The sequence below is a fragment of the Filicampus tigris genome, chromosome 6, assembly GCF_054856515.1.
Source record: "Filicampus tigris isolate MCC_2025a chromosome 6, RoL_Ftig_1.0, whole genome shotgun sequence".
Taxonomy (NCBI): Eukaryota; Metazoa; Chordata; class Actinopteri; order Syngnathiformes; family Syngnathidae; genus Filicampus; species Filicampus tigris.
Genome location: NC_141222.1, coordinates 10,583,711 through 10,602,136, shown reverse-complemented (window position 1 = coordinate 10,602,136; position 18,426 = coordinate 10,583,711). Strand labels below are relative to the sequence as shown.

Below are 18,426 nucleotides of genomic sequence, written 5' to 3'. Positions count from 1 at the left end.
TCAAAGTCAGCTGGGACAGTCTACCGCGATAGAGAAAATGGATGGGTGGATCACTGGTGGTTCTAATCTAGACACTTTTACCGGGGACGGCGAGGGGGTTGCAGGAGCTTCAATTGGGAGGGCGGAGAACGATGCAGCCATTTCTTTTTGAAAGAAGGGGGGCATCAGAGTGGGAATAAATTCTAAACACACTTTTTATATACACAATAGAGACAATATAAGGAACATTGATAATAAAATTTTGAATTTTAACATTTTAAAATTTCTTGAAAATAATCAGACTGCAAATGCTGAGAAACCTTGTATTATTAAGAATGGCATTACAGAACGTCCCTGGAGTGAATGAGATTGTGTTTGCTGTGATGTCTTATTTAGCAGATCCGATCGATGATCTCATTGGTTGATCTGCAATTTATGACATTATGATCGATCACCGATTTTGCATAAAATGCAAAATAGCTGCCAAGCTGATTAGATCTGTGTAAGGTTATAGTATATATTGCTATAATGACAGAGAAATAACTACACACAACCTGCCTTGTGTGACAGTGGGCTGATTTTAAAAAAAGAGAAAAAAAAACACATGAAGGCAGCAGTAACTAAAGAAATTTGCTGCCACACAAATGGGTAAAGGGTATAGAAAATGGGTTTATGGAATTCAAATAAATTCGATTTTTAAAAATGAACGTCATTGTTCAAAATTTGAAAACAGGTTAATGCGTGACAGTGTCAAAAGATTGTCTATTGTCATCATACAGGCACCCTGCTACTTGCATTTTTGAGGCAGTCACGCCCACGCTTTACACGCCCTCTGCTCACCTTATGTGTTGTGCCTGCCCGAGGCTTGAACGAGTACAGCCTCCCGCGTCCCGTCCAGCTGGAAGCGCGCCAGAAGGGGATCGGCTTCCCGCTTGTGTCAAGGAAGGAACCGGCGCGCCAGGATACCCAAATATGGAATAACCGATATCAGTTTGGATCCATGACTCAGCGTCCGCCTATTGATTGTATATAAGGCCGCGAGTTTGGAACTGGCACTAGACTTGCCTGTGTGCTCTTTTCCACTGGACTGTGTTGGGCCCGCGAGGCTCGTTGACAAGAAGCTGTGCCTGTGAACGTGAAAGCGCTCTTGTGGCGTTTCGTATTTACCTTTTGGACTTTTCCTCCGAGCGAAAGGGCCTCGCCGTGTTTACAGTGGTGGTTACTGGCAACGTGCGTCATTACGCGAGTCTGACATTGCTGGGGGCGGGGCCACGAGGAAACAGCGACCAATCAGGGCCTGGATCGGGTGTCGCTCCAGGCTGCAGCGCTCTCGCGCCCGAATCACATAAATAGAGTGAAACTGGTCGGCAGCTTCTCATAAAAGAGGAAACAAGAGAGACGATCAGACAGGTTTTCAAAATTAAAGACTCACCAACACACGAGTGGAATGAAAACATCTGAATTAGTCACTGGACTGCGCTTTGATTCCAACTAAAGGTACAAATCGACGACTTGGTATAGTAGAGTTCCTCTATTTTGGAAGTTTTGCTGTTTTTTTAAATAGTACTCTTCAAAATAATAATACATCGGGACTTGCTGGAGATTGAGTTGGGACACCTTCACGAACTCTTGTAGCCTATTTGCCTGTCTCATTTTAAAGCGAATATGTCCACAATAATGGAACAGCCTTTTTATGACGACTCGTTTCTCTCTGCTTATGGCCATCCAGGCGCAGCCCTGCCAGACTACAAGTTACTAAAGCAGAACATGAACTTGAATTTGTCTGATCCTTATCGGAGCTCCAACTTCAAGCCACACCACCTGCGCGCCGACTCCGACTTGTTTTCGGCGGCCACGGCGGACTCGGGCTCCCTCAAGCTCGCCTCTCCGGATTTGGAGCGCCTCATCATCCAGAACAGCAACGGGCTCATCACCACCACGCCGACGCCGAGCCAGTACCTGTACAACCGCGGGATCACAGAGGAGCAGGAGGGTTTTGCCGAAGGTTTCGTGAAAGCTCTGGACGACTTACACAAGATGAACCAGATGGCACCGCCCAACGTGTCCATCGGAACCGGGGGTGTAGCCTGCTCGGCGCCCGGTTCGGTGTTCGGGTCGCCCATGCAGCCCGAGCCGCTCGAGTACACTAACCTGAGCAGTTGCTCCACGAACCCCGGCCTGTCGTCGGCTGTCAGCTACCCGTCCGCCACCATCAGCTACCTGCCGCACCACCCTTACCACCACCACCACCACCACCACCACCCCCAGTCGCATCACCCCCAGGGCGCGTCGCACGTCCCCCACTCCTTCCAACACTCGTTGGCTGGCGCCGGGCTGCACGCACCGCGGTTCGGCGGCCTCAAGGAGGAGCCCCAGACCGTCCCGGACATGCCGAGCAGCGACAACAGCTCGCCGCCCATGTCTCCCATCGACCTGGAGAACCAGGAGCGAATCAAGGCGGAGCGCAAGCGGCTCAGGAACCGGCTGGCGGCGTCCAAGTGTCGGCGGCGCAAGCTGGAGCGCATCGCCCGTTTGGAGGACAGAGTGAAGATTCTGAAAACAGACAACGCGGGGCTGTCCAACACCGCCTCCCTCTTACGGGAGCAGGTGGCCCAACTCAAACAGAAAGTCATGACACATGTGAGCAGCGGCTGCCAGCTCATGTTGTCTCCCAAAGTCAAATCCTACTGAGGAAGCCGAACTTAGCACTTTGAAAACACTGGACTGGAACTGCACTGACAGCACGGGGAATTGGATTGTTGTGACTGAAACTAAAGTACATGGAAATTAGTGAAAACGAATACACTTTGGGCATTTTGGAACATAACTTGTCCTGTTTACATTGTACATTGTGATGAATTCTCTTGTAACTTATTTCTGCTGTCAGGTTGAACCTGACATTTTTTGTACCTGTACAGTATATATTTAAGTAAAAGAAATGTTGCAATTGAGGAATGTGTTGGTTTTTTTCACGGTGTTCTCAGCTTTTTGAAATGTCACCTCTTTGGAATTATTGAGGCATTTCTCGAGAACACTGACGGGCTGTTGTCAGAATCATCTGCACTGTCAGCTCTTCAGTTTCCCGACCTTCAACGCCCCAGATAGGATTGTTTGCCTATTGACGTACTAACACTCCTTATATGGGGAACGTTTCTCACAAACGTCACAACGCTGATAGGTTTCCGGGAACTCCCTCCTACAATGCTGGTCAGAGAGGCCGCAGAACCACAAGTATGGTGGTGTGTGAGTGTGAGATGGTTTGTCAATGAGCTGTTTGGGAGTTCCCCAGTTGCTTTCAGTTTACCCAAACAAGCTACGAAAACAGGAGAGCCGTTTAAGCAAAAGTTCCAGACAAACAAGCAGTTTTGGTTGTCAGCTGGGTTTAGGAATTTACGAGAAGTGGTGTAGATTCCATAACTATAGGTCACAGTAAGAGGAAAATATTTTGAAGAGGCTGTAATAAATGCTGATCTTATGAGATAGTGGAAAACATAACACGCAGTAGCACTGCAAGTCAATAACACTTGATGCTCAGAAAAAGTCCTCGAAAAAAAAAAACTGATAAAAAGCACCTTGTGTACTGGTTCACGTATAAGTGGCTCATTTCCCCAAACAATGCACTATTCAAATTCAACTTGTGGTTGACAGGCGCTTATAGTTCGTCATGTGATTTTGATTTAACAAGCTACTTTTAGGGGATGATCAAATGGTTTACTATTGCTGTCACGTCGTCTGCAGCATGTCTAAACATATTTGACATTAAATCACAGCAGACAGGCTGCTCAGGTGGGGTATACGTCATTGATTCCCAACCTGCGCCGTGAGCGATCAGTGTTCCGAGGGAAAACATTCAATTTCCCTTTTTTTGGTAAGAAAAATATTTACTACAAAATAACACTGTTCATCTATTTATGTCAGTTGAGTTTTGAACAATTTCTCCCACTAGACATCAGAAAGTCTAGAATAAATCGTTTATCCACGTTGCCCTTCATACAACAGAATATCTTTGAGTTAAACACGCCCATATTGCGCAACATTTTGTGAAAATTCTTTATTTCTGTGTTTATTTTTTAGACGTTTGTTTGGTCGGTTTTGTGAGATTTTTCTCAGGTAAAATACGTCCCTCGACTCTAACGTTGGGAAACACTTGAAATACAGTACATGTCACATACGAATGGCACCCCCTAGAGGTGACAAAGTGGTGTGACTCTCAGAACCATAAAAGACGAACACGCTTCACATTCCTACTGCTTTAATGAACTGCAACACGATCAGGAAACAGTCAGGAGTATTTTTCTGCAAAAACAAGGAAATTAACGTTTCAGTGTTTGAGACTCGGAGGTCGTCCCACCAGTGTTAAACTGGACGTACAAAGTATTTAACAGAGAATAAGTTGGGTTTTGGACAAGCAGGAAGTCAATAATGACTGCGCCACAGAAGCACATTTCAGCGCAGGGCAAGAGCTACTGTTCAGGAACTGGTAAGGTGACCTTCACATTTACTGCTTTGAGAAGAACGCTTTACTCTTCTCAACGTCGGGGATGATGGTGTCGCTGCCTGGCTTCCAGCCCGCAGGACACACTGTAAGAGAGGACAAAGTGCTTGTTCACATATCAGTCATTGACACACAGCAGTTTACTGTAAATGCACAAAGTACAAATGTCAACACACTGCACGGTTACGAGACAATTCAATAGTGATGTGCATTGCAAAATCATATTTTTTTTATTTATATTATTAGAGAGTCATACAAGCCACACCATAAAACCCTTTAAATCTACAAAAAGGCCAGAAATTCATGTTGCAGACAGAGAGCTGTTGCCACGTAATTTAATTACAACAGTTAATCTCCATTAAACTTGGACATGCTGTTTATTGATTTTTCAGTAACTCAGAACCTCTTAAACTTACCTTCACCATGTTTGTCAGTGTGCTGGAAGGCCTGAACCAGGCGCAGGGTCTCATCCACAGAGCGACCCACTGGCAAGTCGTTGATGGTGATCTGCCTCAAAATTCCTTTGTTGTCAATCACAAACAGACCTCTGACAAACACAAGACATGGTTTCAATTATTTTTCCCTCTCAAAAAACAGAAAATCATTGCTGAGTTACGCAGTCTCAACTCAGGGCTGCACTTGGAGGTCACTGATAATAATGTCCCAATTAAACCTTCAAATAAATACAGCAAAGCCTTTACATTTTTAGACTGCATGGTGACAACTGATATGCGCTCCTCCAAATTTTGCTAGCTTCAAAAATATTTGATTCAGCCTTTTGAACGCCAAGTCTTTTTTTGTGTTAAAATTACACAGCCAGCCAGCAACATGATATAAGGCTGAGGTTGGTGACATTCAACAAATGATTGCACATGTGGTTTCTCCAAAGGGTGCAGCCCCTCAAGTGGTGACACGTTAACATGGCCTCCTTGTGTCTTAAGTCCTAACACCTGTATGAAACGCCGTCATCCTCCTTCAGTACACCGTAGTCTCTGGAAATGGTCTTTGTGAGGTCTGCCACCAGGGGGATTTTCATGTTACCCAGACCTCCTTGCTTCCTAGGTGTGTTGATCCTAGAGGGAGGAGAGCAGCATGTACATCAAAGCAGCACAAACTTGATTTGTTCTTTTTCAGACAAAACACTTCCGTAAAACCTGCAAACATAGTGAAAGGTGCCATTGGATCAGATCATGATCATTACCAACTAAATCTTTCAAAAGTGCTATTGAGTCATGAACTTTAAATGCCATCACATCTTCCTGAACCGTCCATGTCAAAATTTGAGTTTGATAAGAGACTCGTGGATTCACTCCGAGCTTATCTGGTGCACGCAGGCAACCCGAGTGACTGTAGATAACCTGACCCGATGGGGAGGTGCTTCTTCAACCAAGCCTAACACAACTCATCTCCAGTTTGAATAAACACTAGAAGAATTAGCAGTAATTAACAGACATGAATAAGCTGGCAAGTATTAAGTGAAAACTTTTGCTCCACATCCTAATGCGGGTAAAAACAAAACCAAGATGACAATTTTTCCAACGGAGACATGAATGGTACTAAACAACAATGTAACTCACCAGACATCCTCTAAAAACTGTATTATGCAGCATAAATGTGTGCCATCTTGACACCAGGTTAGAGACAAAGAAACATTTCCATAGAACCTGGACGATTCCTCACCAGGCCAAGTGGCTGAAGTGAGAGTCGATGGAGCAGCCAAGCACCTCGCAGCCAATTTTGCGGAACTCTTCTGCTCGGTCGCTGAACGCCACAATCTCAGTGGGGCAGACAAATGTGAAGTCCAGAGGGTAGAAGAAGAACACCACATATTTTCCTGAAGGGCACAGAGGGGAAAAAAATATGAATTTTTTTTTTACAAAAACATAACACCAAAATGCGATATTACCTTTATAGTCCGACAGCTGTATGTCCTTAAACTGTCCATCCACAACAGCTGTGGCTTTGAAGGCTGGGGCCGGCTTGCCGATGTTTGCGTTTCCAGAAGACATCGTGGTGCCAAATGACTGCAAAAGACACAGTGAGGATGTGGCTAACATGGGATTACACTTAAAGTGTATCAGGGCTACCAGGGGCTTTTTTGAAGACTGTTTTTCAGCCTTTTGGGGATCAATGCAATGCTTTTACACTCAGTGAGCTAAACCACGGAGTCACATGCAAGTCATGTTCAACCAGCAGGGACCAAAAGCCTATTAGCAAACTTGAATAACCTTGACATGCCAAAAAAGAAGGGGGAGGGAGGGGTGTGTGTTTTTTAATTTATTTATTTAAATCAAGCGGCAATGTTTGTGTGGATCCTACTAATAAAATCTGCCATCATAAACATACTTAAATTGATAAAGCTGTTTACCGTTAAGTAGTCAATAATAATTGCAAAAAAAGAAGCAATGCATTAAAGTATTTTTTTATTTTTTATTTTTTTAGTACTTGTCACACGTGCTGTGGTTATTGTTCAAGTTGGGCTTTTTATTGTATTTCATTTTATTTATGTACCTTTAGGTAATGTTTTACCTGGACCAAACACTCAATTATGCTGCACAAAGTTAGCATCAAGATACGACAAGGAGATCGTGTGAGCCGTGGTAGGAACAAAGAAAGACCCATTAGGCCCCCACACACTGAAGGATAGTACCAAGAGACCCGCCGGCACTATCAGCCTAGCTCCATGTTAGCTTATTTATCGTCGGTCAACCACATTTGAGATTTTAGTGGTTCAAATATAAACATCTGTTACTCCCACATTGGCTGCCTTGTGACAGTTTGCAAAAGTTAAGATGGGAAAATGTCAAGTTCTCACCTATCTGGAGGACCGGAGCGAAGTTGTCAGCAACGTAACTGCACGACTATCAATGGAAGGATCACGCGATCTACTGAGGCTGCGCGGAATAAGTAGGCGGTGCCCCGGAGCAGACCGGAAAAGACACATTCCTACAAAATACATTTCCACCGGCCGCCAGTGGTTTAGCTTCACAGCAATGGGAGCCCAAACGTATGTTCATTATCTCATAGTGTAAGTTACTTGTTAGGTAACCATTTCATATGTTGTCCATCGGCCTGTCCAGTGAATAATATTCATCAGCAAACATTTGGAATATTGTCAATAAACTAAAAAATAAGAATCTGAGGAAATCCACCTATTTTCTGTGCTAGTTGAAGTCCATAAAATCCTTCTTGGGGATTATCATTTAACAACAGGCGATTTTGTTGCAGCTGAATTTTTGCAGTTGAATTTTTGGCAGTTTAATTTTTTTGCAGTTGATTTTTTTTTTTGCAGGTGAATTTTTTTAAGCTGATTTTTTTTTTTTAAGTTTAGTTTTTTGTAGTTTAATTTTTTTTCAGGTGATTTTTTTGCAGCTGACATTTTTCCAGCTGAATTTTTTTCAGGCGATTTTTTCAGGCGATTGCTGAAAAAATTCAATGTTAGGAATTTTGATTTGAAAAAATAAATCTGTGTTAGAGGCGGCACGGTGGTCGACTGGTTAGCACTGCCTGCGTAGGTTTTCTCCGGGTACTCCGGTTTCCTCCGACATTCCAAAAACATGCATGGTAAGTTGATTGGACTCTCTAAATTGCCCCTAGGTGTGATTGTGAGTGCGGATGTTTGTCTCTGTGTGCCCTGCAATTGGCTGGCAACCAATTCGGGGTGTCCCCCGCCTACTGCCCGAAGACAGCTGGGTAGGCTCCAGCACGCCCCGCGACCCTTGTGAGGGTAAGCGGTATCGATAATGGATGGAATTCTGTGTTAGAAATTCAAATTCAAACTCTGACGGCACAGATGTACTTCCATTAATCAATCACCTTTCATGAACAAACTAACTAAAGCAAAAACAAATTGAAATCAAATAATATTTGGTGTTTAAGTCACAGAAAGTCACAGCAGAAGTATGAAAGAGCCACAAAAATTACAACCCCTGACCAAGACGATATTCAGTATCCCATCAAGTTTGAATGTTTTGTAAATTAAACCCAGTCTGATCTATTAGTGTAATTTATTTTAATGTCGAAGGTATTATATCTATTATAATCTCTCAAAGTGAACTTTAACAGTGAATAATCAATATATAATATTATTGGCAGGAAAAAAAGATCCCAAAATCAAATTTTGCTTAGGCCCACAGTGAAGGCATCTGACCGTTGTGCAGTGTGTAGCTCTTACTTTGAAGAGAAAGACGTAGCCCATGGTTGCTAGTTCCGACTAGCCAAACTAAATCTAATCATGTTGACACTGGGGCTAGTCATATACGACTCGAAGGTAAATTAACTTGTTTTCAACTAGTGATCAACTGTTCGTACTGGTGCGCTGGTTACGATACTGCTTTTTTCTTTGCTTCCAACCCGTTTTTATGACTTAGTTTCTTGTGGCGCATATCAAAACAAAAGGTGGCCAACTCCTATTGTTGTTGTTGTTGTTTTTTATGTGTGTGGTGGTGGTAGTGGGGATTGTTCATCAATGTCTTTATTACATATTTATTTACTCCTTTGTCCGAGCTTCTCCCCATAAAATTGTTACCTGCGAGCCAAAGCGTCTTAATGAGTCTACTAACAAAACGTAACCAGGGGTTATCATGATTCGTTTTTAAAAGCAAGATGAAGAATAGTAGTACACGTTTGTCGCGGTCGCTATGTTTGTTTAGGTTTCATGTTTGCAAATGATTATTTGATTTACAAAAAAAACAAAACATATCCTTGCTGTCGGATTATCAATAAACCAACTTGAAAAATCCACGAATCTCAATTTGTCAGATCCTATCTATCTATCTATCTATCTATCTATCTATCTATCTATCTATCTATCTATCTATCTATCTATCTATCTATCTATCTATCTATCCACCCATCCATCCATCAACCAACTAATAATATTACAATAATTTTGAACCTGAAACTGAATTGTCACACTGTTTCTTTATAGGCGTCTATTACTCAAAAGATACACTGATACCAACCAGTGGTTTCTGAGGTAAGATATTCTATTTTAATTTCCTTTGTAACAATTTCTAATTTCTCTTTAATTTTTTTTAACTTGTTTTTAACTATACCATTCTCTTAATTTCTACTCTTAATTTAGAAAGTGCGTTTCATATTCCCATCCTTGAATGGGTTTTCTCAGAGTCCTCAAGCTTCCTCCCACATTCCAAAAGTTTAGGTAAATTGAAGACTCTAAGTTGCCCATCGGTGTTCATGTTAGTGTGGCGACCAGTCCAGGGTGTACCCTGCCCTTCTTTCAGTTCTTAATGGCCTGGCCATAGTGTGACATTTATTGTAACCTTATATACTGTTCATCCTCTGCTTGGTTTGACAGTCAGCTGCTCCTCTGCCTAAAAGAGATACTGCAAGACCGCCTACGTTTCTGCTGATTCAAAGATTCTAGAATCATGGCGACCTCAAAGGAGAAGAATCAACAGCATTCTCCAGCCCGAACATCAGTAGTGCTGATTCCTGACGCATTTACTTCATCTTTTAGACAACAGCAGGGCAGAAATTTATCCTCCTCAGAGCACCAAACAACCCCAAAGCCTCTTTGGGCACCTCTTGAAACGGATGCCCCGGTCACATTAGGTAGGGATGTCTCCTTCTGAGTGAACAAATAATAAGAACATTTTGTTTTTTGTGTGCCTGTGGTGCTTCTGTGTGGCTTCTCTGGATTCTTACTACAAATTGTGTAAATCAGATGAAGTTGGAATAATAAATTGCCTCAGAAGAATGAATAAGATGCCTGCGGTCAGCCATAGGGATGGACAATTGCGAATTTTACTTGATCCAGTCCAGGAAAAAATAATCACTTATTTCCAACGTGTTTCGCTAAAAGTGTCTATGCCGAAAGACAAACAACAACACAGCAGTTGATTTAGCCGACGGAAAAGCTTGGGAGGTTGAGGCACAACAAAACTTTTGACGTAAGACTAAGTGAAGTGGCCTCAGCTTACTGGTTCTTGTTGAGAAATATGAGTGTGTCAACAGGGACACAGTCAACTGACAGTCAAGCAAATTGAACAGTTGCAGTAACAAAGAGATGTGCTAATTGTAATCTGTAATGCTGTCCTTGTATTGAAAAGTACGCAAATGTTGCTTGGAGAAGTTGGGCCACAGAGGTTTAACTTAATCCATAAAACAAGAGAGGATAAAACATTTCACATTTAAACACTAAAATGCTCAACCAAACCTTATTATTTTGTCAAACAACCTTGCTTGCTTAATGCTAACATATAATGTGAAAGGCCACAGGCGTGTTAAAAATGAGCGATTTATATATATATATATATATATATATATATATATATATATATATATATATTGAGAGAGAGAGAGAGAGAGAGAGAGAGAGAGAGAGAGAGAGAGAGAGAGATATTGACTGGAAATGTGTGCCTGATGTACCTCATCTTTCACTCAGGGGCAGCTTTTATAGACTCCAGCCCCCATACGCCATTACGGAAAGTTTTATAATGAATGAATGGCTAACCTTGTTTGTCTGTCTATCTTCGATGTATTTATTATCCATCCACCCATATGTGATACTATTTACTAACCAGTCCCTCCCTCTCCCCATTTTGCAGCATCAAAGAAGGAAGACGACGAGGTTCATGTTTGCCAGCTTTGTAGCTCCTGGTATGGGACACGTAAAGGTCTGTCCAGTCACGCTCGCTCCCATCTGCGCCAGATGGGAATCCCTGACACTGACATCAAGGGCAGCCCCATTGAATTCCTTTATCAGATCATGAAGGACCAAGACCCCAAGTCCACCAGCAATCAGCAGCAGGAGCCTTTCTCCACAAACGGTCGGCTCGGGACTCCCACTAAACGTCCATCAGAGCTGTCGCCTCCCTCCACGTCTCCTCCCTGTAAGCGGCCGAAGCCCCCTGAGGAGTTCACGTGTACTCTTTGCGGGGAGATATGTAAAAATCGGAAAGGCCTGGCTAGCCACTCCCGGTCTCACCTGCGGCAGATTGGGGTTCTTGACCTTCTGGGCAAAGATGAGTCCGCAATCGATACTGTACAAGATTTGGTGAGCAGTGGCGTGTTAGAAGCCGAGAACCCCTCAAAAATGAACAGCACCACCAGCTCCTTGGCAGCCCCCTCTTCAGCGTCAACCACTCCTCAGGCCTCCCAGCCTTTGTCCCCTGTCACGGGGCAATCCAGGTCCTCTTTTCCCTCCACTTTGCCAAGCCTTGCAACGTCTCCTCAGAGCCCAGTGAATCGGGCCCCAAAGGCTAAGAAAGGCTTTCGTCTGGCAGTGGACCCCCTCCTCAGAAAGCCCAAACCTGAGCCTTTGGAGCTTGATGTGTCTCTCGTGAGTGGAGCCAGCTCAAGCAGCGCAAGTACCCCCCCACTGAATTTATCTGCTCCTGTAACTCCTTCCAAGGCTCTCAGTGCAGGTAACACCCTCAACAGTTGTTTTGCTCATTCCATTTTTGAAGCAGAATTTCTCTCCATAATTGATTTTCGTCTTCGCACGCCCCACAGATGAACTCTCGCCACCGACAGTCCTCTGTGACTACTGCGGTCAGCTTTTCGAGACTCGCAAAGCGCTGTCGTGCCACGCCCGCGCCCATTTGCGGCAGCTGGGCCTCACCTGGTCCATCAAGACCTCGCCCATTGATCTCCTCAATGACATTATGATGCGCAGTGAAGACAAGTTTTTGTCCAGCGAGGTGTCATCATCCGGGAAAATCCAGTGGGCTTCTCAAGGTTCTAAAAAGACAACAGAGAGCCACCAGACAGTCTCCAACCTGTGCTCCTCACCTTTGGATTACTCCATGAAAGACAAATCTCCATCTTGCAAGAGTGGGGCTTCGACCTGGGGTAAGAAATCAGTGACGCTTTTTAGTGAGGGTAACAGTAATGAAGCGTGTCTGTATAGGACATGTATACTTCCTGATGGGCACCTTTAGAAGTTTCTAATTATTTGATTTAGTGCTGCAACTAATTATTTTGATAATCGATTAATCTGTCAATTCTTTTTGTTAATTAATTGGACAAAACAAGTTTCCATCCCCTTATTTAAAAAAAACCCAAGGTATTATTTCAAATAGTTTCATTGAATTAACAATCCATTCCGAGATTCTTGTCAACCTCTGATTTGTTCAGATTTTATAACACTTTTTCTGTTCCTGGTTCAAAGATGGTCACCATCATTAAACTTGTATTAGCTGCACATAAAGGAAAATGTTTGGATGAGAATTTTACTATTTTTAACTCGGATACAAATTTACTGCTGTAATATGTTCAAACAATACGACACTCTTCAAACAATCTTTAACATCAATACCAAATGAGGTGTAGTAAAAGTCAAGTCCCAGATGGACCACCTGCATATTTTTTTTTTACATTTTGGACACACACATGTGATGTAAAACAATGTAGCTGTGATAATAAATGTGTATAGGAAATTGTACTTACAGCTCTCATTACTTAAAGAAGGAGGTCAACGCAAACCTTTTTTTTTCAAGAATATGTTCTATGCAAGCCCACTAGTTGAAACAGGGCATTCTGATAAATATTGCGTTTGTGGAATAAGTGTTAATCCACTCGTTTTTAGCCATCTCTGGGGGCGGCCATTCTGTCACTTCTGTCGACTGAAAATGACGGCTCAGATTCAGAAAACAGGTCAGCCGTGATTGGACGTTGTGAGCAGTTGTGATGTCATTTTCAGTTGACAGAAGACAAAATGGCCGCCCCCGAGATGGCTAAAAACGAGTGCATTTTTCTGCTTAATTTATATTCCACAAACGCAAAATTAATCAGAATGCCGTGTTTCAACTAGTGGGCCTGCTGGGAACAGGTTCTTGAAAAAAATGTGTTTGGGTTGACCGCTTTAAGTTAGCTTTTTTCCTTCAAGTGGTTTATATCATTCCATGCGCAGCTTCTCACCACTTAAGTGTTAACTTCTTCATGTTGTTTGCTTTTGTTGCTTTGTAGGCAAATCCTGTGAGCTTTGTGGCTTTACCTTTGAAAACCGCAAGGCGCTAGCCAGTCACGCACGGGCTCACCTTCGCCAACTGGGCGTGCTCGAATGGAAATCGGAAGGCGCGACCTCGCCAATAGAACACCTAAGGGAGTTGATGCGGAAGGACCCGGTTAAGGTGGCTGCAGTCACCCGTCGCTATCGCGAGGGGGACCTGAACATCAAGAAGGTTTGCTGTTTGCTTTTCATTCCTTTACTCCAAACTAGAAATACGCTATAGACAAGTGTTTTGGGATGCATGACAAGGCCTTCTACATACAGGGTCAATCTCATTTTTTTGCTGTGACATTGTAGTGTTAGTTTCCCACATAAGGCTGTTATGAAGACCATAAAATAAAACAGAATGCTCTTTATTTTCATTGCACGTTACCGAGGAATGAAATTGACTTAACGGGCACGATAAATCCAAGTGACGTGAAAAAACAATGACCAGCAGAGGGAGACAGGACGTAAGGGCCTGTCTGTACTTTTGCTATACAGCGCCCTGAGATCTTAGTTGAACGAAAACACTTGGGCGGAGGGGAAAAACGCAAGGTGAGCATAGTTTGCGTCTGGGGAAAAAAAACCTAAACACATGCAGCATACATTAAAAAGACATATAATACAGATCTCAAGACTTCTACATATAGGAAGCGGGGAGGATTGTGTGGGGAGAAGGAGGCGTGGCGTTACATTAAGTCTGACTAACAGCTCAGTTCATTCGAGGGCATCGGCAGCGCAGTGTGGGATCCAACAAAGTGATAACAGGGTTGTGTGTGCGTGTGATTATCGTGGATGTGTATGCCTGTCAGAGCCCACTAGTTGAAACACGGCATTCTGATTAATATTGCGTCTGTGGAATATGAGTGAAGCAGCAAAATCCACCCCTTTTTAACCATCTCAGGGGGCGGCCATTTTGTCATTCTCGTCGACTGAAAATGACATCACAACTGCTCAGGGCTCAAGTCAGCCGTGATTGGTCATTACCTGACTGTTGGCTCACTATCGCTGTTCTGGTTCCTCCCAAAGGTATTGGATGGGCTTAAAGTCAGAGTTATCATGTTCATCTACACCAAACTCACCCAAGCATCGCTCCACAAAAGCGCAGGGATGGAATTGTCCAAAATATGTTGGGAGCCGGAAGAATTAGAATTCTTGGGATGGTTGAGCCCAACCATTGATAATAACTACACAGTATGTTTGACTTTGAACCATTTTGAAGAAATGTGAATTAAAACTGTGCCGTCATTTTCTTTCCATCCTAGAAAACTGTTTCATTGTCCACTTTGTCTGATTCCGAATTGTTGCCTGGCAACAACCTGAGGTTCTCAGGACATAAATTGGGCAAAGATGACCAGTGTGTCTCCGCTGGTTCATCCAAACAACCACAAGGCCACACGCACTCTGCGGCAGCATGTGGCAGTACTGGTGTGCGCTCTCCAAGAGGTAAGCTAACACAGAAACGAATACAGTGTAGGCCGACTCTAGATCATGACACCACTTTTGTATCTGCCAGCACTTGCGCTTCCAAAACAAATTCCAGCGGCAGGAGAAGAAAATCAAGACACCAACTCGCAGCAACCATCACGGACTGGAAGCATCCCGGCTTTGCTTCCCAAACCTCCATTAACTCCTTTGGTCAAACTGGTCGGAAAGGTTTACTCTCTCAAGTGCAGGTCAGTGAGTTGACTTCTGAAGAACCGACACCTGTCTTGCATTACAAACCATATTTGTGAGATTATTTTTTTGTAAATAACCATTGTCTATGTAGAGGAATGTGATTTTGCTCTCACAAAAGTGAGAATGACAATTATGGTGAATATAATAATGATAATAAGATTTTTTTTAAATATCACAAAAGCCAAGAAACTTTTGTAATGTTGGCCTGTAATAGTTTTGGGTTGGCTTGATAGTTGTGAACGGTTGTTGCAAATTTCCAAGTGATATAGTGTCATATAGTTAATAGTTCCATCAATCCAGTATCTATATCACTTATCCTATTCAGGACAATGTGGTTTTTTAATGCTTTAATAGTAAAAACTTCACATAGATTGACATATGATTTCAAGAACCTTAGTTGTTCTTTTGGCTTTGTTGTTACTTAGGGTGACATTTTTTTTGTTGTAGTTTTGTTCTGCTGCCTTTAGATGGCGACACACTCATTGCAGGCTTGTAGATAGTGGCTCCAACAGGACAGTTCAACTACAGTTCAGTCACGTTTTCATTCTCTACACCGTTAATTAACTCATTCAGTATCAGACATTTTCAGACCCTCTTTTCCTTGTATATTTTGGCTGTTTTACAGGTTCTGTGAAAAAGTGTTTCATGGGCCTCTGTCTGTTCAAGAGCAGTGGATCACACACCTGCAAAAACACATCCTGTCACTGGGCTATAAAGGTCAAGAGTCTCCCCCTGCTGCTCCAGTGGCTCCTCCTGGTCTCATCCATCCTGTGGCTGTATAGTTTGAACAGTTCTAACTTGAAAACATGTGCATGTGTGGATGAATGGATTTATGCTGTCTTAAATGTAACCTCTTTGATCTTATGCCACAATTACTCCCTGGTACAGTGCTTTTCACACGATCTGTCTTGTTCCAATTGGAGGGGGGTTGGGACCTGTCGTGGGCATGAATTTTGCAGCTTGCAACTTCATTCGGGACCAAACCTCATTTTATCTTTCATGTGCTCACAAACTGCACTTTAAAGTGTATAATCATTGTGTAAACGTCTTTTACTCTTTTTTTATACACCATTTTCACTGTAACAAAAGTTACATTTGTTGTGTTTTAACGAAAAATATAGTAGAACACATGAAAATGTATTATTGATGACTTTTGCAAGTCTTTCAGAAACCTGACTTTCTGTCCTTGTGATTGTCTGCTGAAGGTATGTCTTTTTGCGCAATCTTTTAACCTATTTTTTATGTAATTTAATTCTGTCTTGTTTAGATGCCGCGGTTTAAAGATGTCATATTGTGCACTGAGAGAAAAGTTGCAAGACTTGTGCCATTCACAAAAACCTATTCTGTAATATACATATGGTGTACCAGGGGCGGAGCTTTATGGTGGCCAGGGGGGGGTCATGGCTACCCCTGGTCACTCTCTGGCCATCCATATCTAGGGCAAAATTTTAATAACTGTGACTTTCCTGCTATTTTCACATGGATTCAGCAGTCTTAGACCCCTTGATACTCTGCCACAATTCATTTATATTGACTGTATATTTAAAAATAAATGTACTATTGATCTGAATGCAAACTCGTAAAGAGTCTTTCTTTAGTAAAGAATGTTTGATTCTTACAGTCATTGTCAATCAAAATCATTACTTTCATATCATATCCTGATGGGTGTTTTTATTAATTCGACCATATGACTTAAAAAACTTATATGGATCCAGATGATTTTATTTCACGAACCACTTGATTAAATAAATTTGAGTAAATTGAACATTTATTTTTCAGTGTAGCAAACAAGCAACATGACTGAAAAGTCATTGTTTATCATACCAGCCACAGCCACAGTTTCATGACATCAAATGCACACATACACCGATCTTGCTCAACACATTCATAATAAAAGCAGAGACAAACCTTAATAAAAAAAGCAACGTTTAGAATTGTGAAGAAATAAAGAGGAAGTCAATCCGAATATTTTCTTTACAATAATATGTTCTATGCAGCCCCACTAGTCTAAACACAGCACTCTGATTGATATTGTGTTTGTGGAATATGATTTAAGTAGTAAAATCCAACCGTTTTTTACCATCCCGGCGGATGGCCATTTTGTCACTTGCTGTCAACTGAAAAAGATGGATAAAAACGGGTGGATTTTGCTTTTAACTCATATTCCATAAATGCAATTGTAATCAAAATGCCATGTTTAGACTAGTGGGGGCGCATACAACATATTATTGTAAAGACAATTGTTGGATTGATTTGCCTTGAAGACATGTCATTCCAGTATGTGCCATCAGCAGTAGCATCCCCATTTGAAGCTGCATCTGCATATTTTTGTATTAATGCAGTGTATATTTGATGTATTCAATTTTTACTAATATGCCGACTCACATTATTTTCTTTTGTATCTAAATATTAAATGTTTTTCTTGTATATTACATATATGATAAATGTATTTAATTTTTTAAAAAGTATAGAATTTGTGTACGATCTTGTTGTCATAGTGTTTATGACAAAAAAATCACTAGTGTGTATGAGAGTGTTTCAATAATGTTTATGAGTGCATTTCAGTTGTGTTTAGGAGCAAATATATTGTATGAAAGTCTTTTAGTATTTTGTATGAGCCCGTTTCACTTTTGTTTAGGAGCAAAAACATGTCAGTAGCGTGTATGAGCATGTTTCAGTTGTGTTTAGGAGAAAAAAATATTCAGTTGTGCGTATCACAGCCTTTCAGTAGTAAGTGTGACTCGAGATCTAATCCTGAATAATGTCTCTAACGGTCGCTCATACTGTATCAAGTATTTCAGTCACATAAAGTTTACATGGTTGTGTACAGCAACAGATTGTAAATAACAATTCTGTGGTAATAATAATAACAATAATAATAATAAACATGTAAAATACAATTAATACAAATATACCGTAAATGGAAAATCTACTCACATGATATATTGTTTAAACTGTGTCTATCAATGTCCCCTCTAAAATGCGCGCGTGCGTAATTGCGCACTGCTCTCACCCTATCAGCGCACACAGTGACGTTGTCGCGCACCGCGCACACACGTTCCATTTCTAAATCATTCCTTCAATTCCACTCCAGTTTAATGTACACACAGGACACCACACTATTCCCACTTCCCTTAAAATTTCTGTAGCGCGACTGAAGGTGCACACTCAAATGCTCTACTATAGTTTGACGCATACATTTAGACACACGCACACCCACACACGGGACACGCTCACCGCTGACGAGACGCTGCAGGCGACACGCCCACCGCTCCATTCAGGAAGTCCAAACATGGGCGTAGTTTAGGAGCCA

The 18,426-nt window shown here is 42.1% G+C and overlaps 3 protein-coding genes across 5 annotated transcripts; 2 read left to right on the top strand and 1 right to left on the bottom strand.

Moving 5' to 3' along the window:
• Window positions 1–1,014: 1,014 nt before the first annotated feature.
• Window positions 1,015–2,930, top strand: junba (JunB proto-oncogene, AP-1 transcription factor subunit a). Of its 2 annotated transcripts, XM_086034109.1 has the most exons (2): window positions 1,035–1,476; window positions 1,709–2,930. In XM_086034109.1, exon 2 carries the CDS (start codon window positions 1,747–1,749, stop codon window positions 2,668–2,670), a length of 924 nt encoding a protein of 307 aa, XP_085890235.1. In that variant the 5' UTR covers window positions 1,035–1,476; window positions 1,709–1,746; the 3' UTR covers window positions 2,671–2,930. The 2 variants fall into 2 exon arrangements, with proteins under 2 accessions (XP_085890234.1, XP_085890235.1); XM_086034108.1 differs by having other exon boundaries at window positions 1,015–2,930.
• A 1,284-nt stretch (window positions 2,931–4,214) lies between these two features.
• On the bottom strand, window positions 4,215–7,400 carry prdx2 (peroxiredoxin 2). The gene is made up of 6 exons (XM_086033775.1): window positions 7,290–7,400; window positions 6,381–6,498; window positions 6,155–6,308; window positions 5,425–5,547; window positions 4,891–5,021; window positions 4,215–4,560 (listed from the first exon to the last, which is right to left on the bottom strand). Exons 2-6 carry the CDS (start codon window positions 6,481–6,483, stop codon window positions 4,478–4,480), a joined length of 594 nt encoding a protein of 197 aa, XP_085889901.1. The 5' UTR covers window positions 6,484–6,498; window positions 7,290–7,400; the 3' UTR covers window positions 4,215–4,477.
• A 1,239-nt stretch (window positions 7,401–8,639) lies between these two features.
• LOC147145744 (protein Wiz-like) lies at window positions 8,640–16,683 on the top strand. 2 transcript variants are annotated; one of them, XM_086034773.1, is made up of 10 exons: window positions 8,640–8,744; window positions 9,405–9,452; window positions 9,561–9,638; window positions 9,795–10,051; window positions 11,047–11,865; window positions 11,954–12,292; window positions 13,409–13,623; window positions 14,699–14,879; window positions 14,950–15,109; window positions 15,739–16,683. In XM_086034773.1, the coding sequence occupies exons 4-10, from the start codon at window positions 9,868–9,870 to the stop codon at window positions 15,893–15,895; spliced, it is 2,055 nt and encodes a 684-aa protein (XP_085890899.1). In that variant the 5' UTR covers window positions 8,640–8,744; window positions 9,405–9,452; window positions 9,561–9,638; window positions 9,795–9,867; the 3' UTR covers window positions 15,896–16,683. The 2 variants fall into 2 exon arrangements, with proteins under 2 accessions (XP_085890899.1, XP_085890898.1); XM_086034772.1 differs by lacking the exon at window positions 9,561–9,638.
• Window positions 16,684–18,426: the final 1,743 nt, after the last annotated feature.

Bases quoted from the DNA above. Each gene is read 5' to 3' on its own strand.
- junba (XM_086034108.1), top strand. From the start codon at position 1,645: ATGTCCACAATAATGGAACAGCCTTTTTATGACGACTCGTTTCTCTCT.
- prdx2 (XM_086033775.1), bottom strand. From the start codon at position 6,483: ATGTCTTCTGGAAACGCAAACATCGGCAAGCCGGCCCCAGCCTTCAAA. The intron at 5,022-5,424 runs GTGTTAGGACTT...TGTGTTTGTCAG, and splicing joins GATGACGGCGTTTCATACAG to AGGTCTGTTTGTGATTGACA. The intron at 4,561-4,890 runs GTAAGTTTAAGA...CCTCTCTTACAG, and splicing joins CACTGACAAACATGGTGAAG to TGTGTCCTGCGGGCTGGAAG.
- LOC147145744 (XM_086034772.1), top strand. From the start codon at position 9,868: ATGGCGACCTCAAAGGAGAAGAATCAACAGCATTCTCCAGCCCGAACA. The intron at 12,293-13,408 runs GTAAGAAATCAG...GTTGCTTTGTAG, and splicing joins GAGTGGGGCTTCGACCTGGG to GCAAATCCTGTGAGCTTTGT. The intron at 14,880-14,949 runs GTAAGCTAACAC...TGTATCTGCCAG, and splicing joins TGGTGTGCGCTCTCCAAGAG to CACTTGCGCTTCCAAAACAA.